General features: G+C 30.5%; 1 protein-coding gene across 2 annotated transcripts in view; it reads left to right on the forward strand.

Annotated features, from left to right (window-relative positions):
- Window positions 1-24,750, forward strand: part of LOC107449723 (DNA (cytosine-5)-methyltransferase PliMCI) — a 66,779-nt gene extending 42,029 nt beyond the window's left edge. For both annotated transcript variants that reach the window (XM_087168305.1, XM_087168306.1), the window contains exons 23-34: window positions 311-384; window positions 5,379-5,497; window positions 8,178-8,249; window positions 8,786-8,906; window positions 10,307-10,458; window positions 12,891-13,225; window positions 14,628-14,739; window positions 15,619-15,768; window positions 19,014-19,180; window positions 21,210-21,450; window positions 23,651-23,767; window positions 24,350-24,750. In XM_087168305.1, coding sequence (XP_087024431.1) covers window positions 311-384; window positions 5,379-5,497; window positions 8,178-8,249; window positions 8,786-8,906; window positions 10,307-10,458; window positions 12,891-13,225; window positions 14,628-14,739; window positions 15,619-15,768; window positions 19,014-19,180; window positions 21,210-21,450; window positions 23,651-23,767; window positions 24,350-24,454 — 1,765 coding nt within the window. In that variant the 3' untranslated portion in view covers window positions 24,455-24,750. The remainder of the gene's footprint in view (window positions 1-310; window positions 385-5,378; window positions 5,498-8,177; window positions 8,250-8,785; window positions 8,907-10,306; window positions 10,459-12,890; window positions 13,226-14,627; window positions 14,740-15,618; window positions 15,769-19,013; window positions 19,181-21,209; window positions 21,451-23,650; window positions 23,768-24,349) is intronic.
- Window positions 24,751-26,009: the final 1,259 nt, after the last annotated feature.

The raw sequence follows: 26,009 nt of genomic DNA on the forward strand, positions 1-26,009 counted from the left end.
AGTTGATTTTTCTCAAATGCTTTTTTTTACTTGTGTCACTTTTCTTGCTAGGGTGCGATAAGTTAATTTTTCAATAAAATCATGTTAATTTAAATCACAAAAATCTGGAAGCATTTTAAAATTATGATCTGAAAATTTTAGGGAATTTGTTTTTGTTTGAAGAGCAATAAAGTACAATTTGCTGTCTTTTTTTGTCAACTGAATTTTTATGACAGTTTATATTTTATGACATCAAATCTTAACTATTCTTACTGATGTCACTAATTTTTAAACTATGATTTTTTGTAATAAATTATAAAATCATTTCTAGACCAGAAAATACTTCCCGAAGTGAATCTTTGAATCACTCAGCAGATTTCAATCTACTGTTTTGGAGTGATGAAGGTAATCAATCATTTTTATTTATTTGGTAATGTTTCCTTTTTTTAAATTTTTTTTAGAAAATATTTAGTGAGCTAGTTTTCTTAATAAATATTTATCATTTTGCAATTAATTTTAAATATATAAGTTTTTTTTTTTTTAATGCAGTCTTACACAAAGTGTTCTATAATAACTTTGCTTAATCCTAGATATATCTAATTTTAAATCAGTGCTAATCTGTAACTAATCATTTGTTGAAGTGAATCTTTGAATCACTCAGCAAATTTGAATATATTGTTTTGAGTGATGAAGGTAATCAAAAATTTTTTTTTTATTTATTTGGTACTGTTTCCTTTTTTCTTTCAAAATATTTTGTGTGCGCTAGTTTTTTTAGTTAAATTTTTAGCATTTTACATTTAATCATAAATCTATAAGAAAGGTATAGTTTTTTAAAAAAAAAAAAGACACTATTACACAGTGTTCTGTAATCTTCTTAAATCATTGTTAATCTGAAACTAATCATTCGACTAATAGACTACAAACAAGTACAATATTTCTTTTAGCGTAATTTTAAAAAAATTCTCAAAAGTGGCAGGAGTGGGTAGTCTATTAAATGAATGTTTAGTATATCCTCGACTGCTTGGGCCTTTCCAAGGAGGACTTATATGCTTCTCCACTTCTTGTCATCGACTTTTTGAGGGTCAACAACCTACTAGATCTTGTCTGACTTCGTCAGACAATTAGAGGATAAGAAACAACAACAACAATGTTTAGTTGCCTAGAATTAATATATGTTTTGAATTCTTGCAACTAAATATTTAAGATAAAAAAAAATCAAAAGCACTATAAAAATCTAACTAATTAATAGCGAGGAAGGTATCAATGTAAACATTAACTTGTTTACTTATTTATTTGTGACAGGAAACAGAGTGGAGTTGAAAAGTGATTACTAGAAACATCTGCAATTTTTTTTTTCATATATTGAGTCTCGCTTTCCTCAGTAGTGAAGCATTATATTTTTAAAGTGTTGCTGCATTTTTTATTTTATTTTCCTGTTATATTTGTTTCATTTGCTGTAAAAATAGAAATAAAACAAACACTTTAGAAGGAAGATAATTTAAAAAAAAAAAAAAATCAGGATGTTGATATGTGGACTATTTTTATGTGCAGTCAGCGAGCTAGGAATTTCTAAATATTTGATAAACAACGCTAGACTGTGTTAATTAGTCAAAAAATAAGTTCAATCTTGAATTTTTTTTTTTGAGGGGCACACATAAAATACATATTGCAAATACAGTCAAACCTCGATATCTCGAACTTGAAGGGAGAGGCGAAAAATTTCAAGATATCGAAAATCTCATGTTATCGACGGTAGAATAAAGAAAAATGCTCTTTACATACCTTATTTACTATTCCATATTTATTCTAAAAGCACTTTTTACACCTTTTACACTTTTCAATTGTTGATTGCTTTAGAGATGTGTAAGTAAGTTTGTCTATAACACTTTCTAAGTGGACTATAGCTTTAAATGTCTCCTCTGACATATTCGACTTCCTCTCAATAAATCTCCTTACAGAGTCCACTGCAGAAAGTGCTTGTTTGTTAGTAACACTGAGCGGTAAATCTTCGATTTCCACATCCTCTTCTTCTGATAGTTCACAAGAAGCTTTCGTTTGAGCGATGATATCATTCTCATCCCACTGACTGCATCACTGTTACTGCATCATCTACGCTTACAAAGTCATGAAATTCCATGTCATCAAGCTTCATGAGTTCGGTCAATCTGTTCCAATCATTTTCAGTGTAGTTTTCAGCAGAATTATTGATTGTTTGACTACTTTTGTGATCTTTAATGAATCCAGACTTCTTGAAGCCATTCATTATCATAAAGGAAGATACATCATTCCATGCCTTGTCAGCTATTCTTAAATTTTTTTATTTTTTTGGAGTATTTTTTTAATTTTAGAAAAAAAAATCTACACTATTTATGGAAAAAAAATTCAAGTTATCGAGGATTAGAAAAAAAAATTCGTGAAATCGAGGTTCGAGTTAGCGAGATTCGACTGTATATCCCACAAAGAATAAAGGTTCTCAGAATTGCAATGAATCGAGCGAATGTGAGCATTTTGAACACATTATAGTATTTATTACATCTAGAATGTTGTTGTTGCAACAACAACATTACACCTAGAATGAGTGATATTTATGTGTAGCTTTCACCAGAAGTCCTGTTTCCGATTTAATCATTTCATTGGAGAGGGCAGAAAGGAGAACAAATAAGGGAACAATGTTTCGACTAAACAATTCTATTTGGTTTAGAAGTTAAGTTTTAGCAAAAGGAGAAAAAAATTACTTATTGGGCCAGAGTAGTGTGTATTGTACTTATTGTATGCAGAGTAGTGTGGCATAGGACAAATTAATGATATGTAAATCGAAACAAACACCCCTTTGTTGTATGATACAGTCAGTATCGGTTATATGGTCAGCTCATGGGTCCAGAATATTATGACCATATAAGCGGTGTGACCATATATGCCATAACCAAATATATAGTATAGTTAATATGGCGTGAATATATTCTGGAATCAGATTGTATTTTTTAAACAAATAATTCAACTTTCAAAAACGTTTAAAAATTAATTATTAAGGTGCATAATAAGAAAGAATGCAAAAATAATTTTTATACTTTTAGAAAAATTTTAATTCTTTACCTTAGCATATGTACATGTTCAAAAAAAATATTCCGATAAGCTTGTCTGTTTCTTCTTCTTGGTTGTTAAAACAATTTTTTCTAAGTCTCTGATAGTTTTTAAATGTTCATCTGCTGCATCTGAATTTGCAAAAGTGTAGCCTTAAGTCATCTGTAGCCTTAAGAGCATCAGCTGTTGATACAGACTTTTTATTGCATTCAGTATCATCCTCATCGTCACTTCCTTCAGCATTCAGATTTAAGACATATACAGTGCCTTCCACAGTTGCTTCACAATTAGTGAGGACATCAACGTCTATTTGGGAATACAAATTTACGTCCGGCATTGCATAGCCTCGGTTTCGAGGATTTTCTGCTAATTCTACTAATGGAAGATCTTCCTCAGGGTCCTCTAATGATACCGAAGAGTCTGGAGAACTGTGGAACCCCGCGTGATGGAAACAATTTTCAATAGTTTTGGACGACACCATGTTCCAGCTTTGGTCAATATAGAACAGTGCGTCCAAAACTGAAACGTGAAATTCTTCTTTTCTGTCTATGGCGGTGATCATATCCCGTAGAAGAAGCTTTCTATACATAGACTTGAAGCTTTGAATTATGCCTTGATCTAGAGGCTGCAACACACATGTGCTGTTTGGAGGCAAAAATACGAGCTCAATCGATTTCAAGCCCTCAACAGGACAGTGAGCAGTGCAGTTATCAGCAATCAATGCAACTTTTCTGTTTTTCTTTGAAAAATGTAGGTCCCACCTTCTGAGAGTTTTTTCTCAGATCGTTTGGGTCATCCATGCTTTGGAATTGGCATCGTACAAAAGGGGCAAAGATTTACTATTTTTCATGCATCTCGGTTTCAGAAATTTTCCAATCACCAAAGGAATCATTTTCTCCGAACCATCCATGATTGCAGATAACAAAACTGTTAAGCGTTCCTTAATTTTCGTTCCGCCTATACATTTTTCTCCTTTGAAGCAAAGGGTTCTGTCGGGTAAGATCCTATAGAAAAGTGCACATTCATCGACGTTGAACACTTTTAGCAGGTTCATATCTTCATGAATATCTCACAACATGACGTCTTTCCATTCTTTTAAAGAACTGTTGTCAAAATCAGCAGCTTCTCCGCACAATTTCTTAAAGAATATGTTATTTCTTGCATTGAATCGCTGTATCCAGCCATTGCTTGCAACAAAATTTGATTCTCCAAGTTCTTTAGCTATTTCTAAAGCTTTTTGTTTTAGAATATTCCAGGATATGGAGCATTTTGTGATCGTGCATATTTGATCCATGACAGGAGAGCCTTCTCCACATTCTCATAAGGTGACACACGCTGACGTTTTCTTTCTCGGTCGCTAATTGAAACATCTGGAGAGCTACGTTTGGCTGCTAAAATGTTGTTTAAAGTTGTTCGCGGTATAGAATTTTCTTTGGCAAATGTAGCTTTTGAAAGGTTAGACTTTTTAAATTTTTCAACCAATTCATTTTTTCCGATATTGTTAAATTCTTTATTTTCGAAGCCATAATGAAAGCATGGATACGTCATTCGTTCAGTAATCCTTTTTTCTCAACTTCAACTCCTTTTCAAGCTCTGAGAGATAACTTCAAACGATCAAAAGACCCTTTGCCCTTGGGCGGGGAAAAGAATGCGAGTGGTCAAATGAGGAGAGGGTAAGGTCATCAATGAATGCAAAAGAGAAATAGAGGGGGAAATTCCAGTTCTCTTCGGGGGTCGAAGGAATGTGTTTACCTTCTAGTCATTTTTCTTGGCTTCCTGTCTAAAAAATGTCTTAAAATGTATATTTTTTCAAAAAAAAAAAAAAGGAAACTGACCTTATAACCGGTAAATCGAAAAATAGGATGACCATATAAGTGGTGAGCTTTAAAACGTGTTTCCCATTAAGTTAGACGGGACTTTAGAAAATTGACCATATAAGCGGGGTGACCATATAGGCGGTACTGACTGTATATTGAAATTAGCAATATGATTATGTTGTGCCTTGAGACTCCTTCCGAGTGCAACATGTTTTACTGTCTTATGGTACAATACTATATAGTTTTAAATAAAATCAAAACTGTTGTTCTCATTTTTCCATATCTCAAACATTTTATTCTCTCTTCCTGCGACATTAATTCACTACTTTTGAATGCTAACATTTGTTGTGATGTAAATTAATTAGGGTCATTATTAGAATTAAAAATAATATTAATGATGCCATCCGAATCTTAGAAATTGACTATGTCCAACCTTCCTTTACCTTATTTTTCCATATTTTCCCAAGAGACCTGTTTTAATGACATAATTTTCTATTACAGAATATACTTTTGAATTCACAAATATTAAAGGAAAATGTTATGTCGTCTTCAGTGAAAATCTTACTGAGTCAGTAGATGATTATTTCAAAGGCGGTCCGCATCGGTTTTATTTTAATGAGGTAAGTTTTTGCTATAATTATCATCTATTATATATAATTCTCTTACGTGGCTCCCAAATCTTGGCTGTATTTCTTTTCCGCCGGTGGCAACGTTTGCTTTGTTTTAAAAACACCAAAGCATTCTGCCTTTTAATGATGTGTTTCTGATCTAATATATATAATTCTCTTACGTGGCTCCCAAATTTTGGCTGAAGTACTTTGTACAACTAAATAAGATTCTTTTCACAACAGTTAAATATTTTCTTTATTTTCTTCCATCATAGAGAAAACAGTCGGCAAAGAATTCTGTTAGGTTAAAAAACATTTCGCTAAAAAAATAACGAATTCTGAAAGAAATAAAAATAAACAACTTAAAAAATAAAAATGCTGTTGCCAGCCATAGAATTTTTTGAAAGTTAACTTAGCAACATAAATCAAAATGACATAGAAGCGCAACTAGATCAAAATTATGATACCTGAGCGCTTGACGTAACAAATCCTTCAATTCTAAAAGTGTTGTATCGCCAAGTGCCCAAATTAACAATTGTGTTCTTAAAGAAATTCTATAAAAAGTTTTAAATAAACAACCTACTTCTACAACTGCTTCTTGAAGAACTTGGCTCATTGATTAAAAATATTGTTTTAATTTTACAGTACTAACTTTACTTCTACTTTCATTATTGCTATGACCCTCTTTCATTACATTTTACAACTTCATGCTAAATTTGAGGACTTTAAGTTGTTTTGTGGTTGAATACTGACATTTAGAAATGTGTACATAAAAAAAATAATATTTAGAGGTTAAGAGTTGCATCTGAAAAATTTGAATTGTTGACATTGAACTTAACAATGGAAACAATCGTTTTTGTGAAAAATTGAATTGTATTGTTGACATCAAAACTAAAAATATTGTGTTTCAACTTAACAATACTACCTTAATTGGTACTTTAGAATTGCCTCGGAGAAATTTGAATTGTTAGCAAGGTCTTAAACAAAAAGTTTTATTTTAACTGACAAATACTATATTATAATTTTAACTTTTTCTATGACTATACTCATTTTCTTTGTTTTTTATACATTTTATTTTTTTGTGATAAAATAAAAAACTTATAGTTGTTCTGCTTCTGAACACTGATGAAAACACAAAATGATGGGCTTCATCAACAATCAAAAATATATACATTTATTTTACAAATTCCATATTATTAAGGTGGCGCCCTTCAGAGAATTAAAAATACAAAATTATCTTCATCAAAGCCGATGCTTTACATCCGGCGTTCAGTGGCAGACTACTATTTCATATTGTTTTTACAACACATGGCTTTAGCCCTCTGGTGGGAAAGACTTTAAAACAAAGCTTACAACAGTTACTTTTCTTAACAACTGGAATTTAGAATAGTGTGATTAAGAAAAATATGTGAACTGTTTGCAATTTCAAATTAATATTGAAATGTACAGGTTTAGAATTTTCTACAGTGAAAAGTTTTCGGAACTTCAGTATTAAAAAAAGTATACAAAAACTAGACATTAAGAACGTATCCTATAAGCGAGCAAAGCAGACATTGGATTGTGAAGCAATCCGAAATGAACTGTGAAAGCAGTTCCGGGGGTTGGTGAGCGCCTGCGAGCAGGGGGCGAAGCCTCCTAGTATTTGTAGGTTCTTTTAAGGTAGGTAGGTACTTTTAAAGAGCTGCACAATGGGCTATTGGCGACAGTCTGGAAAACATCCCTGAGGGTGATCCGAGACACGCCATCGCAATTTTGATCCTTAGCACAGGGGATGGCTCCCCTGTTTAGGTACCTCGACCACCTGCGCAGAAAGTCGAGCTCTTTACAGAAGGACCTATACCGCGCACCCTTGGTCCCTACACAGGCTGATCAAAGTGGTCACTCACCTGCTTACTGACTGCAGCCAGTGATGCTTAATGGTGCGTAGCTTTTTTAAAAAGTGCTTAAAGGTGCTTATTTTCGATTTTCGTTATTTAAGAGCCTTTAAGGGTGATTTTTTTCATTGGGTGTTTTTATAAAGTGCTTAATTTTCCCTTTTCGAAAATGAGATTTTTTTATCTTGACCCTGTCGATTTTCGCCACGTAATATGCAAAAGCGTGGTTTTTACATTGTTTTATTCAACGTTTTCACAACTGATTCAAACACAATCTATTTGGGCGTACCGTCAGTCCATAGTGTATGAAAGCGCCAATCATTTTACAAGTTTGATGAACTAGCGAGTTCGCATGTGCGTCTACTGAGCTGGGTTTGGTTAGATTATTGCACTCTCATGCGCAACTCTGTAGCATTTTGCAAGATATTCACAATTTCAGGCTTCATTTACCATCCTCTGATATGGAAATGAAAAATTTCTCGATAATTTTTTAATGGCTAATATAATCAAGAAAAGAGTTCTTTATCAGAAACTAGTTATTTTATTATGATAATGTAAAGTGTTTGAAAATTATTTTGCATTTTGTTAATGAAGATAGTGATTAAAATAGTGCTTTTTCTGGGTGCTTAAAAAGTATGTAAAAGGTTCTTATTTTTTGTTGAAAGATTTGGCTATGCACCCTGTGCTTGACTTCGGTATTCTTCTGGATCTTAACGATCAGTCCACTGCGAGATTTAATACTTCTTTCAATGAAATAAATAATAAAAAAGAATTTTTTACTTAGTTTAGCTGTTAATTTGTCTAATTATCTATTTTAGGCCTATGATAGTTCTACTGGAACCTTTGATGAACCACCATCTATTGCTCAACGAATTGGAAGAGTTGGCAAGGTAAGATTTGTTCCATTTCTTTAGTGCATTCCTTGAATGTTTTATCACTGCTAACACAAAAATTATCGTGAATTTATTTGCACAAATCTTTTAAGCTTATTTGTGATATTAATTAATAATTGTGAATCAAGATATTTTACTTTTTAACTTTCCTAAATAGATATAGTACGTATTTGTAGACTAAGTTAATGCCTCAATGTTATCTCTTGTCTGGAATCTAAAGGAATTTCAGAACACTTTTTAATAATTGGACAACTTTGATCTATTTAAAAAAAGGTGCTTCTAGCCTAAAAGAGGCCTTGTAATTTTGTATACTGTAACTCTCTAAACAACATTTAAATACAGAAACTCTTTTATAGGCAATAGATTTAGGTCTGTGTAGTTAAAATTTATTTAAACTATTATCCTTTTGATTAACAACGCTTCAGCTATTATTACTTTTTTTTTATTATCTCATATTTAAAATCAATATTTTCTTTCTTATTTTGACTTTGAGTAAGACTTTTTTTTTTTTTTTTTTTTTTTTTTTTTACTAGGGGAAAGGAAACATTAAAGGAAAAAAGACAACTTCCAACGAAAAAGTAGAAAGCAAACCTGAAGAGTATCCTGTTATTAATGAAAAGCTTAGGACTCTTGATGTTTTTAGTGGTTGTGGTGGTAAGTGCTTTATTTATTTACTCAGCAGATCTTTTTTGGAGTTAAGAATAGGATAAGATAATCATTTATATTCAGTAATCCCTTCTTAGCTAAAGAAACTTTATAAACTATACATTCTCTTGCAAGTTTATATTTTAGTAATTTAGACTGAAACTGGGAAGTTGAGGAATTTAATGAATCAAAAAAAGAAAAATCAGGGTTAGATGAGTAACTTTTTTCTGTTGAAGTATTCAAAAATCAGGTAAAAGAGTTTAATTTGGGCTTGAAGTGTATTAAATTGGGTTTGAAGTGTATTATAAGTTCAATATATTTTCCAAGAAAATTGATTCAAATTATGAAAGAAGTATTATGATTCTTGATTTTGGTTCAGCTTACATTAAAAATCTACCAAAAGTTTTTTTTTTCTTTCTGTGTCGTGTAAATTTGTAAAAATACAAATTTTTTTAATCAATATTTTAAAAATATTTATGTTTAATATTAAGGAAATAGTTATATTGTTGATTTGTCAGAATAGAAAAAAAAATATCTCAGTGTTATCTTGTATCTCTTATTACTGTTATTTACTCTGAATCTGTTAAAATTAAATGTTTATTCTTGTAACCATTTTTTAAATTTATTTTAAATTTCAACTATAGATAGAGTTTTTTGTGGTAGATTTTATTTTTACGAATTGATCGTATGGAAAATTGCCAGTAAAATTTATACATCAGTATCAAAATAGGGAAAATTTGATCAAATTAGTTTATGTATATATTAGTGTATATATAGTATATACTGGGTGCTTAGCATTTTTTGAAAGCCCTTAAAGGTGCTTTTTTTATTCGGGGTTTATAAAAAGTGCTTAATTTTCTATCTTTCAAAAAGAGATTGTTGTTCTAAATTACAAAAATGCATGATTTTCACAGCAGTAACTAGTTATTTTAACATGATTATGTAAAGTCTTTGAAAATGTTTTTGAATTTTATTGATTTTATGTTCATAAATAAAAAACTTTAAACGATAGAAAAAAATTATTTTCATTGCTGCACAGATCCTAATTATGTCTCTTTTTTTTTGGAAAGTGATTAAAACTATTTTTTGAGTGCTTTAAAAGTACGTAAAAGGTGCTTATTTTTTGTTGAAAAATCTAGCTACTCACCCTAAGTGTAAGAAAATAAAACTCCTTTTATCACACAGAAATTTTTTAAGCAATATGGGTTATACAAAGAACTTGTAAATTTTTCATTTCATTATACTAAATATTGAAAAATACATAATTTTTTTTGCATTTTTATCAAAACATGTTTTAAAACACATTTTGTATTTAAGTGTTTAAACATGAAATTTAACAAGCACTACATATTTATAAGTATTATATGAAATAGCAAAAAATGCTGAAAAAGTGTGTTGTTTTTTTAAAGGTTTGTCTGAGGGCTTCCATGAAGCTGGTGTCAGCGATACTCGGTGGGCTATCGAAAAAGAAGAACCAGCTGCTCAAGCATTTAGACTGAATTTTCCGGAATGTTCTGTATTTACAGAAGATTGCAATCTCTTATTACGTCTTGTTATGGATGTGAGTTTTTATGATTTCCCATTGTTTCTAAATTTTTTATTTTTGTTTTTTTTGAAAATTATTTTAATGTTGTCCTTTATAAAAATTATCTTAATTATTGCTTTAAAAAACACTGTTTCTACTCCCCGATTCATGAATCATTTGATTTAAAAACTGCAGCTGGAATATTTTTTTTATTGGTTTTCTATAGTATGAAAATAATGTGTTAACAAAAAGAGACTTCGAAAAATTTTGATGTCTGCTGCTGTTGACGAAAAGAAGCTTTAGGAATGCAAGTTTTTAATGTTCGTTTAAAATTTAAGTTTAGTCATAATTAGACTTGTTTTTTTCAATGTAAACTATTTTATTTCAAGTGCAATTTAATTCAAATAGTTCAGAATCTGTCATGCCAATTAAAAAAATTCTCTAAAGTATGCTTCTAATTATAAAATTATTTCTTTAAAAAAATAACTGTATTCTTATTGACTCTTTGTCTATTCTATATTTTTGGGCATCACAATTTGTTTTAACGCTAAACATGCCTTAACCGGTTAGAAGACCTGTTATTGTATGTTGTATTATAAAGTGTTGGTATGTTTAATGTTAATGTATTTTCCCTAGTAATAGCTTATGTAACTTATTTACTTTCATTTGGAAAAAAAAATTTGTGTTTTTGTAGTTTCTCTAATAGAAATTACAGGCTTTTAGCTACAGGTTTTCTGCCTAATTGAATAGAAAACTGAGTATAATCAAATTCAATGGATAAATTTTTTTAAAAGGGTTAAAAAAAACTTAAACCGTGATATATTTTACAGCGTTAAAAACTTTTTCTTTATCTATCATTAGTGGCTCTATCTATCTTTAGTCAATATAAAAAAAAAGTGTATGTGTTATCCCTCCAAAATATCAAAGAAAAATGATTTTAGATTTTTAAAATTTTTTGTAATTTTCTTTTTGATCTCATAACATTTGATATTTCTATATGAAATATTATTAAATATTATTGAGTATTAATAAGTTAGTCTTTTTCTACTTGTACAAATACATCAGACTCAGGGGTTAAAGCGAGTTGTACCCAGATCTCAATATATATATATATGTATATGTATATATATATATATGTATATGTCAATATATTATATATGTATATGTCAATATATATGTATATGTATATATATATATATATATATATATATATATATATATATATATATATATATATATATATATATATATATATATATCACTTTCCTTCTGTAAGTAACACGAGCAATTTTTTCTTCTTTTAGTTTTCTGTTGCATGAGATTTTTTGACGGATCTTGGATCTTTCATTTTACTGATTTTAAATCTGCAATTGTTTCTCTCTCCAAGCTATAGTTTTTTTAAAACTTGCATTTTTAGTCTACTTTTTTGTCAAAATGTAAAAGTTATATATAACAGGGAGTTGCATAAATCTTGCATCAAACTTCTTGGGTAGTTAAGACACATCATCAGGATTAAAATTGCATAGAAATCCATGCCAGGAAACGTTGTATGCAGCTATTATGACCTGTTCAGAAGCATATGAAGGAAACAATTCAAAATAGAAAACTGCCCCTAATGGCATGTGGCATTTTTATTATATATAATGGCAATTAATATATTATTTATATGGCAATTTTAATCTTGGATGATGATGTGCCCTAACTACCCTTGAAGTTTGTCCCAATATTTACATCGTTACGTTACATCTGTATTATATAACGTTTTTAAACTTTGACCGAAAACGGGTTAAAAATGTTATTTAAAAAAAATCTGTAGCTTTAGGAGCAAAACTAATTTCAGATTTGAAGTACACACACCTGAATTAGGCATGGTCATGTATTTGTGTAATTGCAACAAAAAATTTGTTTCCCAGTGTAATAGTATTCAACAAAAGCTTAAGTTTAGCTATAAGTTTTCCAATTTGAGATAGCTAATGGTGAATCTATCTCTTTTTCTTTACTCTACAAAAATGTAGATTATCACTTTAGCTACTTTTAGTTAATGCTGTATGGATTCTAAGAACAAAAACCAACAATAATAGACACCAATCGAATATTTAAAAACACGCTAATAACATTTTATCACATGTTTTCATTTGATTTATTTTATAACATGTCTTTATTTGATTTATTTTATAACATGTCTTTATTTGATTTATTTTATAACATGTTTTTATTTGATTTATTTTATAACATGTCTTTATTTGATTTATTTTATAACATATCTTTATTTGATTTATTTTATAACATGTCTTTATTTGATCAAAAGAATAAATAAATAAAAACAATGAAAAATATGACAACTGAAGCTGACGTCGTCAGGGGATACCAGCCCTGAAAGTCAATTGCTTTAATAATTTTGATTTCTCTTCTTATTTTTCTTTATTTGATTTATTTTATAACATGTCTTCATTTATTCATGTCTTTAGGGTCAAGAGACAACGTACAAAGGTCAGAACCTTCCACAAAAAGGAGAAGTAGAACTGCTCTGTGGTGGTCCGCCATGCCAAGGATTCAGTGGCATGAACAGATTTAACTCTCGGCAATATTCACTCTTCAAGAACTCTTTAATTGTATCCTATTTAAGTTATTGTGATTACTATCGGCCTAGGTTCTTCTTGCTTGAAAATGTCAGGAACTTCGTGTCTTTCAAAAGGAGCATGATTCTTAAGCTGGCTTTAAGTACTCTAGTACGCATGGGGTATCAGTGTACGTTTGCTGTTCTACAAGCTGGTCAATATGGCGTTCCTCAGACTAGAAGAAGGTAAAATTCTTGAATGCTTTAATTTTTTTTTTTTTTTTTTTTTTTTAATGTATTTAGGTTTAAAATGCAGCTTGTTTAAAAAATAAAAAAAAAAGATCTGGAAACAGAAAAAAGGCAATTTTTTTAAATGTCGCTTTTTCAGATTTAAGAAAATTTGAAAAGTTTTAATAATTTTTCTGAAATTAAGTTGTGTCATTTGCGCTTATTCTAATTTTTATAAACTTATAGAAATTTTGAATTTTTTTAAAAAAAAACAGGCTTTGACAAACATAACATTTTATTTTATAACTGTTGTTGAACAGCCAACCAAATTTTGGGTTTATGACTACTAATATTCAATTCTGTAGCCTCGTAATTTTGGACCTAATCCAGAAGACAAGGGAACTCCTGGATCAAGTATTGGGAGAAATTTACCCTCGTGGAGGACTTTTTGATGAAACTCACCTGCAGTTGAGTTGCATGGAGTGAAAAACCTCCCACGGTTAGCCTGACGGCAACGAGATTCTAACCCAGGATCCGTCTACCACTGACTATATTTTACGTCATCTCTGTGGTCAGTGCAAGCTGGATGCGGAATTCGTATCAATCAACCATCGCTGTGATTCGAACCCAGTTTACCCCTTTGGAAAGCCAATGCTCTATCCCCTGAGCCATCACGGCTCAGACTTGATATATTCTGTTTTGTTTGCAATACGTTTCAAGCGAAAGTTACTTAAAATATAAGCAAATGTAAACAATGGCAAGATTTACTTTCACAAAAATTATATAAATGTTGAAAATTTTATTTACAGAGCTTTTAAAGTTTGAAAATATGACCTCTCTAAATGATGGGATTGCTCTATTCACTTATTATAATTTTTAATAAAATTTGTATGGATTTAAATATACATTATTACATTTTATGTGGGAAATATAATATTCATTTGTATGAATGCAAAGAACTGTGAAAATTTTTCGCAGAAAAATCTTGGAATATCTGTTTAATTTTATTTACACTTTAATTTAAAATCCTTTTTTTTTAAATTGAAATATTAATAAAAGGCTTATACAAAGTTTCTGCCACATTGTAATTGCTAATAATTAGTTAATGAAGATTCAATTAACCTCCTAAGAAATGATAAAATATACATGCACTTTGTAAATACATATAATTTTCTATATTTGTCTATTAATTGTTTTTATTTAGCTGATATATGATTAATTTATTGTTAACCATGCACAATCCACTGCAGTCTTCGGAAGCTTAATTACTTTTCCTGTGGCTCACGTCCAAAATGTGATAAAAAGTTTTTTTTTTTTTTTTTTTTTTTTTTTTTTTTGTATGAGACTTTTAATTGAAGACATTTGTTACTGAAATATCTGTTAGAAACTTTTTCTTATGTTTTAATTTTTTCATTTTCAGGGCTATAATTTTAGCAGCTGCCCCTGGAGAGAAACTTCCTTCCTTTCCTGAACCTCAACATGTCTTTTCACCTCGTGCTACACAACTAACTGTTGTTGTAGATGATAAAAAAGTAAGAGCCTTTCAAGCAATATTTTATAAGGTGAAGTATTAGGTAGTAAATCAAGGATTCAAATTATTGGCTTAGGGTAATGAATTAAATTCATTTATTTTAATCAAATCTTAGCCTTTGAGTTAAATGATTTTAATCTGTAGTTTCTAATATGTTATCCATCCAAATAGGGTTTTTCCAGGGAAAAAAAAGGATCCATTTTGGCACGTTTTGAATTTTTGATTATAATTTTTAGTTTTAACTTTATTCTTAATTCAATTGATTAATTTAATTTGAATTGCATAGATAATGTTTACTAGGCACCAGGTGTCCAAAACTGACAATGTTCAAAATCAAGAAGAAAAAAAATATGGTAGGAGATGTAATTGTATGATTTGCTGCTGAGTTCTGCTGAGGAAACCAAATAATTTCTTCTTACAAAGTTGCAAATTAATTCATAAAATTGGCAGTAGATGGCACTTTTAATTGAAATAAAAATATTAAACAAGGTTTTCAAAATGACAGCAGCAACATAGTGCCGTGTAAAAGCAAAATTTACAGATGCCATTGTAAATACTCAAGACTGTTCTAAAACTTTGCTTTTCTAGTGTTTGCAATCAGCAGTGTTCTCATTTAACAAACTTTTCAAATAATTTTAAAATATAGTCGGAAGCAATTCTATAGGTTTCCCAAGCAAAAGATGGCAAACAAAACATTTTTATCATATTTCATTTTACTTTAACAGATTTTTAACATGTGAGTTTTGGGACACCAGCTGTAATGTTATATTTTACAACCTTATTCTTAAATATGTTTGCAGTCTTATTATCAAATGTTAAGTTTACAACCTTATTATTAAATGTAAAGTTTACAACCTTGTTTTATATATTTTCATTGTAGTATAGACCTAATATAAAGTGGACATCATCTGCGCCTTACCGCACAGTTACAGTTGGGGATTCAATGTCTGATTTGCCATCTATAAAAAATGGTGCCAAGGCTGAAGAAATTTCGTACTCGGGTGATCCAGTCACCCATTTTCAAAAAAAGGTAATTTTTTACAAGATTTTGCTGCTCATTTTCATTTATTTTATTAAATCTGCTGTTTATATCTATGTATATATAGTGCAATAACTCCTATAGTAATGCTTATAGATAATTATGTGCAAAAAGAATAAATATGGATATAAATCAATACAAAGGTTTTCTAATGTTTTTAAAATGTAAATATTTAAATATATTTCGATGTTTTCAATCTTTTTTTAATTTTTTTTTTTTTTTTTTATTTGTAAAGTTTGCAAACTGTTTTTGTTTTTCTATTTTAAAGCATCGTTTTCCAACTTCAGGGTTCCCACGGTCCTTGAGAGTCCTTGAAAGTCCTTGAATTTTTTTTTGCTAAATTTAGGTCCTTGAAAGTGCTTGAAAAACGTCTTAGGTCCTTGAAAAACTTGATAGGTCCTTGAATTTGTCCAAAACTGCCGGCGGCCCTTTTTATAAAACACCCGCGGATCTTTCTTGTTCTTTCTGTTTTGTTCCCGAGCTCTCTCACGTGTTTTTTAACGCCACCGTTTCTAACCGGGCCTAGTGTCTTGGTGTCTGCCAAGCGCGTGGAGCACAGCAGACAATCAATGCGTTCGGGGCGAGACTCCACTTCATCTTCTGTCGCATATGCTTAGATCTTCTCTTTTCTTATCGAAACTGGAATAATCTCGAATTTCGTAACAATATGTACCTTGTAGAATTCAATAAATTTGCCGTTTTACCATCCGAACTTGTCCTTACGTTTGCGTCATTTCAAAACTTTATTGTAAAGCGTATTCGCAAAGGCATGGCTTCGTATTTGTGTTATGTAGTTTAGACTAGTTATGCCTGGGAAGTGCTATTTTAATCCCCAATGGATGGATAATCAAGCTTATAAAGAATGGATTTTATCGATGCCCAAAAGGAAGTTCAAAGTCAAGTGCCGATTATGCATGAAGGAGATCAATATTGCGAAAATAGAAGAATCTGCTCTTAAATCACGCATGAAGGAAAGGTAAAACAAAAAAGCAGTCTCGTGCCTTGAGTTCTCTTTTTCCAAAGACATCAACATTTAATTCATCTGGTGTAAATACTCCTTCAACATCGTGTGCCCCATGTGAAACAGAAACTTTAGTGGCCGAGGTAACATTGTCTTCAAAAGGAATGTGCTTGATGCTGAAATTCTCTGGAATCTGAAGTGCATCACTAGTAATTATTTATGTAACTCCTGTGAAGGGATTAGTAAATTGTTCTCCAAAATGTTTGCTGATAGCTGTATAGCGAGACAATTTTTTTGTAGTGCCACAAAGTGAGCCTATTTGGGCTCCTTTGGATTGGCACTATACTTTAAAGGGATTCTTATAAATGAGCTGAAGAATGTTGATTGCTACACTACTCTTTGATGAGACGTTAAATCAGTCTCTACCATCTAAGCAGATGGACATTATGGTAAGGAATTGATAATAAAGTTTGCACTAAGTATCTTACCTCCCAATTTATGGGTCATGGAACTGCAGAAAATATTTTGTCCTCTTTTTACAAATGCATGGATGATGGTTAAAAGCTCTCTAAAATACTTCAATTATCCATGGATGGACCCTATGTCAATTGGAAATTCTATTAGAAGCTTCAGTGTGAATTAAGAGAAATATTCCCACCAGGCCATATTCATTGGCAGTTGTGGATTACACATAACGAATAATACTTTTAAACATGGTGAAAATGGGATATGTTCCTTCTAATTTTTATTTTCAGAAAGAATTGTTGCTGCATAACATTTAGAGAAGGTTGTGTAAATTATGGATGAATAATTTCAGAAACGATGTTTAATAGAGGAGAGGAGGGGGTTATGGAATAGTCATGGAATATGGAATACCTAAGATTTAGCTCTGTCTTTCATGCAGCCTTCACATGGAAATACACAGGATTAAAGGATTTCACCATTAACACCTCATTACCATTAGTTATAGATTATGCTGAAAATGATTTTGTGAATTAATATGTAAAACCAGTAGGGTTGTTTTTAAAAAAATATAAATTTTAGTCCATAATACATATACTCTCTTCTCTTTATATCGGCAAAACATTTAGGTATTATATTTGAAATTAATTATTGCCACAACAAGCATTGTTGCTTCTAGTAAAATAGAAGAGAATAATTTTTAAAATTGGTCTTAGATTAAGGTCCTTGAAAATTTTGTTGAGGTCCTTGAAAAGTCCTTGAATTTCAATCTCGTCATAGAGTGGGAACCCTGAACTTATTATTTAAGTTTTTAGCAGCATTTCTTGTAAATTGATGCATCACTTATTCAAAATATTGAATCATTTCAATAGTTCAAGTTGCCCTTTGATACAGATGGGACACTGATATCTTTTTTATTATTTTTTTTCTGGCCCTCTCATTGCAGCCGAAAATATATTTTTGTATGTTTTCAATTATTAAAAACAGTTTAATGGTTCCTAAAAAAAATTGTTAGATTATCTGAATTATATTTATGCAAAAATATAATATCCAAAAACAGTAGTTTGGAAATTTTTTTTTTTCATTCATATTAAACAATTATCAATAATTGATTTTGTAAATTAAAGAAATTTTAATTATGCACTTGGATCTATAATTGCGAGTAGGTGCAAAATGAAAATATTAAATATAATATTTTTTTCACTTATTTTTACCTAAATTAATGCAAAATAATGTAAAAGGTATAAAATATTTGTTTAAAAAATGTCAAAGGGAAGGCTTGCCTTTTGGGGGCTAGCAGACATGAATTCAAAAAAAAATTTTTTAATTATCTGAGTGACACTTTACTTAGAAACTCACTGCTTTAAATAAAAATTTATTTGATATATTAAAGGAAACAGAACATCTATTTTACCGATTTTGATTTACAATAACAGTAAAAAATGTTACTTCTCACTGTATCTTTTGCTATTACCCACAAATTTTCCTTTTCAGAATTTATAGTTGCAGCATAATTAATGAAGGTTCTCAAACCATTCAATTCTTATTTCTTTTATGTATTATACATTTAGATGCAATATTTAAAGTAGAGTCAATAGAAAGACTTATAAATTTCTTTTCATACCTTTTGTCAGTATCATAATGCTTATTATTCATAAAAAAGACAGACAGCAGATAATCCATTTGCTGATAAAATGGAGTAAACTAATTGATGAATCTTGCCACCTAGCTTGAAATTCAAATTTCAAATTTTTAAATTAATTTGTAATAATTTTTATACTGTGATTTATATGCTAATATTACATTTATTCAGCTAAGAGGTCAGACTTATCAACCAGTATTGAGGGACCACATTTGTAAAGAAATGAATCCTCTTGTTGAAGCAAGAATGAGGCATATTCCAACTGTTCCTGGTGCTGATTGGAGAGATCTTCCAAACATAAGTGTAAGGCTTAGTGATGGGAGTAACACTAAAATTCTGTAAGTCACTTTTAAACTAAATATAAATTATACAGGGAGTGAAAATAGTTTGGGAACTGACAAATCTCTCACGAAATAACTGTGAAATTAGTCACATTCAGTATTTTTAAAAGCTATCCTATCTGAAATATGAACCCCTATTTTTTATTGCAGATTTGAATTCTCCAGAAAAAAGTAACCATATGTAAGTTGTTGGTGTATGCATTTTGCTTCACCGATATAGCTGTAACCGAGAAAATTAAAAAAGGTACTAACTGTTTAAAATGGTGGTAACTCGAGACCCATCAGATTGAAAATAAAAATAAATAAAACTAAAAATATTGAAAATAAATTTAAATAAATAAAAAAATATTTCAGTATTTTTTAAAAAATTTTATGTTTATCTTTTGACTCTGATGGGTCTCAAGATTCTCCATTTTAAATAGCTTGTACCGGTTACAGTATCTGTACATTTCTCGAGATATTTGACTATTTTCAAACTTTTTTAAACCTGTATTTTAAATCATACATTTTTAATGATTTCTTAATTCATTTATCAGAGTGGGAAAGCAAAATGCATAAACCTGCAATTAAAATAGGGTTACTTTTTTAAGAGAATTCGAATCTGCAATAAAAAGTAGGGGTTCATATTTAAAAGTTGCCACCCGTGTTAAAACCAGGAAGTGGGGGGTGGAAGATCGAGTTTGATGTCATTGGATAGCTTTTAAAAAATTTTGAATCTGTAACTTAACTTTTCAATCCGTTGTATATTTCTCGAGATATTTGACTATTTTCAAACTTTTTTTTTTAAGCCTGTATTTTAAATCATGCATTTTTAATAATTTCTTCATTCTTTTATCAGGGTGGGAAATTTCAGTTCTGAATGTACTACCCAGGCTAAAGTTTTTGCTCGCCACTATTTTCATAAAAAAAAAAAAATATGAGCAATTTTTAACTTCTTAACAGATATAGTATGCAGAAATTTTTTGGGACTAACATCATGAGCATATTTATAATAAATGTTTTTATAGAAATCACTTCTGCCCATTAAATTTTCGATGTCTGATAGTCAAATATAATTTCAAATGTTTTTTTTTCTTAATTAATGACTAATACTAAAAACTTTTCCGTGATAATGACAAGTTTTTTCAAATGACGTTTGCATGTTCGTGTATATCACACATCTGCTTTTACCTCTTCATGTTTGTATACCAATAATTTTCGGCCTTTTATGGAAATTCTGAGTAAATCATTTTAGCGATCTGTCTTCAAAGATTTGCCATAGTTGCATCCTGATATTTTATCCAGATTCTGTACTTAAACACTAACCCTGGGAAAAACATGTCTGGTAGTTTGATTTGAAACATTTTGCAAGACAAAAATGCTCCCTAGCTTTATATCTTCTATTGCCAGTAGTGAGCTGGCTGAGTAGAAATTTCACGCCCTGCTTTTTACATTTTTTGTGGCGTAACTACCACTACAAATATTAAATACTAATTCACTAGTATATAAGACATGTTAACTTCATTTTGAGGTACCTTTTGATGGATGAAGGTTGACATAGTTGATAATGCTGTCACCTTAGTGGTGACCCAGACATGATATGAACTTGCCAACGTCAGTGAATGGTCAGCATTAAACTGTTCATTTGCCCACGAAATAGCGCTCAAAAATCCAATCAAGTAAATACAATCTCCCGGACAAAAAGGAAAGAAAAAAATATATAATGAGCTATAAATAAATAATATGAACAACTAGTGGTATTTGTTTATCGAATTCTATCACAGATAAAATTCTGGAAGATGAGAATGTGGCGTAACTACCACTATAATTATTAAATGCAAATTCACTAGTGTATAATGCATATTAACTTTATTCCATCTTGATAAACCTTTTGATAGATGAATTTTGACATAGTCGATAATGAAATCCCCTCACTTTATTCATTCTTTATAATTCTAACTTGTAGTTCAATCTATTTAATAAGTCTTTTTTATAATTCTAATCAACTCTATTCATGAAATGAAATTCAAAATTAATTTCCTTGCAGAAACTATACACATCAAGATATTAAGAATGGAAAATCTTCTACTGGTGCTCTTCGCGGTGTCTGTGCATGTGCCAGTGGTAAAGCATGCGACCCAATGGATCGACAGTTTGGAACACTGATTCCGTGGTGCTTACCACATACTGGTAATCGACATAATAATTGGAGTGGTCTGTATGGTCGTTTAGAATGGGATGGATTTTTTTCAACAACCATAACAAATCCTGAGCCAATGGGAAAACAGGTAACTTTTTATTTATTTAATCTTAATGTATATCCTTCCATTGTTTTCTAGTAAAAACATATTTAATACACAACAGATTGTTAACATACTTTTTTTTCTACTTTGTTAATATATATACAGTAGGGAACCGATTATCCGGAACGATCGGGACTATCGCTATTCTGGATAACTGATTTTTCCGGTTTTCTGAATCGCTACAAAAAGCCTTTTTTTTTATTGTGAAACCCAACTAAAAAAAATATTTGGTAATAATCTTAAAAAGAAGAAAAAACGATGAAGTAATACACTAATGATTATTTCCAAAATGACTGTAAGGTAAACATCTTTTAAAAAAGAAAGAAAAATTCTAAAATTTTATGAGGAAAAAAAAAGTTTTTTTAAAAAAAATGCCGGGAAAATTTATCAAATTTTGTTCCGGTTTTTTGGTTTTCCAGTTTTCTGAATTCTGGATAATGGGTTCTGTACTGTACAGTGGAATGTACAGAATTTTTTCAAGGGGGGTGTTCATAATTTTCTGAAACTACTGAAAGAAATTAGAGTCTGAAATAAAGCACTATTATTTCCCTAATTTAGACAGCTAGACAATTTTGACTTTTTATTTAGACAACATTGCCTAGTTAAATTTTGATTTGATTTTTTAATTTTAAGAACATAATGCAATATCTTTTGAAAAAAGTCCAACGTCATATGGGTGGGAAGTAACACTTTGAGGGTCACTTTCACATTCATCAGATTTTGTAATGCTAGAAACGTTTTCTTCAACGGAAGTATCACGTTTCTGTACAACATAAAAACTTACATTGGTACTAGATGCTGTCACCTCACTAATTTCAGGTCATGATTTTTTCTCAAAATAATTAAAAATTGTTAAATTCTTTCGTTTTGACATCCTAAAGATCCAAGAACAGCAAATGTATATGCATATATATTGGCACAGAAATATCCGCTATGCTACGATCTCAAAGTTTCGAGCTGGAATGAATAACTGCAACGAGCACAGTATCTCCAATGGTATTGTTACTGATTTCTTCACTAGTTGAAATAGTGGCAACGACGGGTTCGGCGATTAAAGGAACTTTTTGTTAAGACAAAACAAAACAGATTCAGCGACAAGCTCCGAAAGACAAGCGGCAGAGATAACTCTTAGTCTGACTAACTAACTCCATTGTACTCCCTTCCCCCTTTTATATAATTTTTCACTGCATCTCCAGAATTCTCGAATTGTCTCAAAGACGACAGAACGTCTAGGATTCCAGAATCATCGCTTAAAGACCTCGCGAATGACAGCCAGTTTCGAAAACTATACTGGCAGAAGAGAAAGGAACCAGTCCGTAACAGTATCACGTGAATTTGGTTTCAAAAGTACAACCCTATTATAGTAAATGTTTTTTCAGTATTCTGAGAAATACTGCAAGGAAAAAAAAAGTAGGCATAGGATAAATAAAAATATATAGTCTTAAAAAATAACAGCTCGCATAATTTCTACTAAAATTTCTATTTTTGCAATTTTGTCTGAGCTCAAGGGGGGTGTTTAAACCCCTAAACCCCTCCCTTGCGTACGCCACTGGTACTGTATATAATTTGTATTATATATATTTATTTTTTTTTGAAAAATATCCGAATTGATTTATTCCATTTATTTTTCAAATGTTTAACTATTTGTGTTTCGGTTCATTGCTATACTTGTTTTTTTCTACACTCTTTGCTAATATTTAAATAAGTTTTTTTAAAATAAAAATTTTCACTATACACTCAGAGTTTAAGATATATATTATTTGCAAGCTTCAATGCTATTCGAACATTTCTTAAAATTAAATTTTTGATTTCTTAATATCTACATACCTGCCAACTTTTAATCTTTTCATGGATGATTTTCCCCAGTGGTAGTAAAATGGAATTTAAATTACAATTTTAGGCAGAAACATTCGCTGTATTTTTAAAAAGCTTATGCAGACTACCATATTAATATTTTTTAAAAATAATGGTGATCAAAAAGATTATAAATTAAGTTTATAAATGCAAGGAATGTATAGAAAGTATACTCCTTACTGCCACTTTAAATATAGAAATACAATTTTACACTAAATGCGTAAAAGTTGGAAAGTATGTATCTATATTTATTTACTTTGAAGGAATTTTATTTTATTTTATTACCTCAGTTAAAAAATCAGAAGCTCAATTTTTTTTGCTTCTATTTTAGGGACGAGTTTTGCATCCAAATGAAAACAGAGTTGTAAGTGTTCGTGAGTGTGCCAGATCCCAAGGCTTCCCAGATTCTTACAGGTTCTTTGGTACAATATTGGACAGACATAGACAGGTATGGATATTTCTTGATTCTATTTATTGAAAAAAGTAGTTTTAATGGCTATTAGAGTTTTTTGGTTGAAAATGAGCTGATTTGCGACCCAAATTTTCATTCAAGTTGATTGTAGTGCTCTGCAATTCCAGTATTAAAAATTAAATTTTAAAGGAAAAATTAACATCTGCTTATGATGTTTTTTTAATTTGCTTTTATGAATGATAAAAATAATTATGATAATTTTCTGGTTAGATAAAACAAAGCTGGATAGTTTGAACATACTCTAGACAGAGTTGTATTATAACCTCTTACTTATAATTATCTTCCTTGACCAATCATGTCTTAGAATAAATATAATTTTAATAATTTTGAGGTATATATTAGATTTTGGTAGTACTGTTGCATAGTAGTACTTTGAATTTTCATAAGTCTTTGGGTATTTATTCGAAGTGTTAAGAGCAATGTATGCAAGTATTTTTAATGTATTGTTTTAGTATATGAACGATATACTAAAATATTTTGCATATATTTTAGTTTATCGTTTTATAATAGTTCAGTATATATCGTTTTTAGTAAATAAATTTTTGTATTTAATTTTAGATTGGAAATGCTGTACCGCCTCCTTTAGCTGCTGCAATTGGTCTTGAAATCAAGAAATGCCTCGCGTACAAAGAATCAATAAAACAATCATCAGACTGTGAATAGATTATATTCATTTACTGTGATCATACTTAATGTATTTTAATTATCAAATGTTTTAATTATCTTGATGTATCTTAATATTTTATCACCGACCTATGTTTAATGAATATAGAGATAAGAAATATTTGATTTTACATGTTTCTGTTTCATTAGATATCATGTGGCATTCTACAGGATTACGTTTTTTAAATGCCTGAAAAAATATTTTATTGTTTAAATTTATATGTATATTTTTAATAGCATTTGTAAATTTTCACTTTTATTTCATAGAATTTTAAAAAATAAAGTTTTTCAACAAATTTTTGCATTTTTTTATATATCTTTCATTACAGTGGCCATTACACAAAGGCTCATTTGCTGTTCCACAGATGTTATTTTAACACTGATTAGAAAGACCAAACTGAACCATTTATTCCAATATAGTAAATAGAGCCACAGTGGCTCAGGTGATGGAATGTTCGCCTCCCGACGAGGTGTCCCAGGTTCGAAACCCAATGGTGGCTGGTTGATACTAATTTTGCTCCTGACTCTCACAAACCACTGTGTTGAGGTAAACCCATGGGAACATCAGTCCCCATGGGTTAGAATCCCCTTGCTGTAGGGATAACTGGGGGAGGTTTTGCGGTTTTCCTCTCCAGGTAATGCAAATGCGGGTTAGTTCCATCAAAATGTTCTCCATGAAGGATAATTTGTCCCAATGTTTGATTTAAGAGTTCCCTTGTCTTCTGACTTGGGTTTAAAACTACTAGACAACAGATTTAAACATTAATAGTCCACTCAGTACTGGGTCGGCTGTTCAATGCCGGTTATGAATAAATAAAAAAATGTAGTGAAGACCAAAATTTTTTTTAATTCTAAGAAAATCAAACCAACAACAGATAATGAATATTTCTGAATTTTCAAAGTGCATTTTTTCATTGACAATGAATCAGTGGATAGCAAAAGACTGGCGTAAATGAATCAAACAGCTATTTCTTAGTTACTGCTCGATAGAAGTAAAAACAATTTTCTATAAATGAAGAAAGAGTGACAGGACTATCTATACTTATCCCAGTAATAATCTATGGTAATGAAATATTGCCTGCTTTTCTTCATTGAAATTCAGAAGTGAATTGTATTCTTGTGTGGATGATAACAGCTTGATCCATCGTTCCTACATTTCTTATACTCTGGTATGCATTGTCTTGCTTTACCAGCTCTGTCACAAAAACTATTAATTGGATGTTAATGATACCCATTAAGATAACTTCTGTAACTAAAAGTTGTAGGTGTCGTTTATTTAAGTCGCACTAGAGCAGCACAATGGGCTATTGGTGATGGTCTGGGGCATGCCATTATGATTTCGATCCTCGGCAGAGATGGCATCGCTGCTTCTGCAGCAGACGACCTATATGCGAAGTCGAGCACTTTATGGTAGAACAGTTCAACAAGGATAAATACCACACACCCTTGGTCAGGGATGAGATTAGCCAAAAGGCAAAAAAGCTGAATTTCCACGATAATAAATTTTACGCAAGCGCAGCCCTTTAATAATAAATTCCAGACAGTTTAAGGTAAT

Source organism: Parasteatoda tepidariorum, chromosome 7 (assembly GCF_982258835.1).
Source record: "Parasteatoda tepidariorum strain Cologne lab strain chromosome 7, Ptep-v5.0, whole genome shotgun sequence".
Lineage (NCBI taxonomy): Eukaryota > Metazoa > Arthropoda > Arachnida > Araneae > Theridiidae > Parasteatoda > Parasteatoda tepidariorum.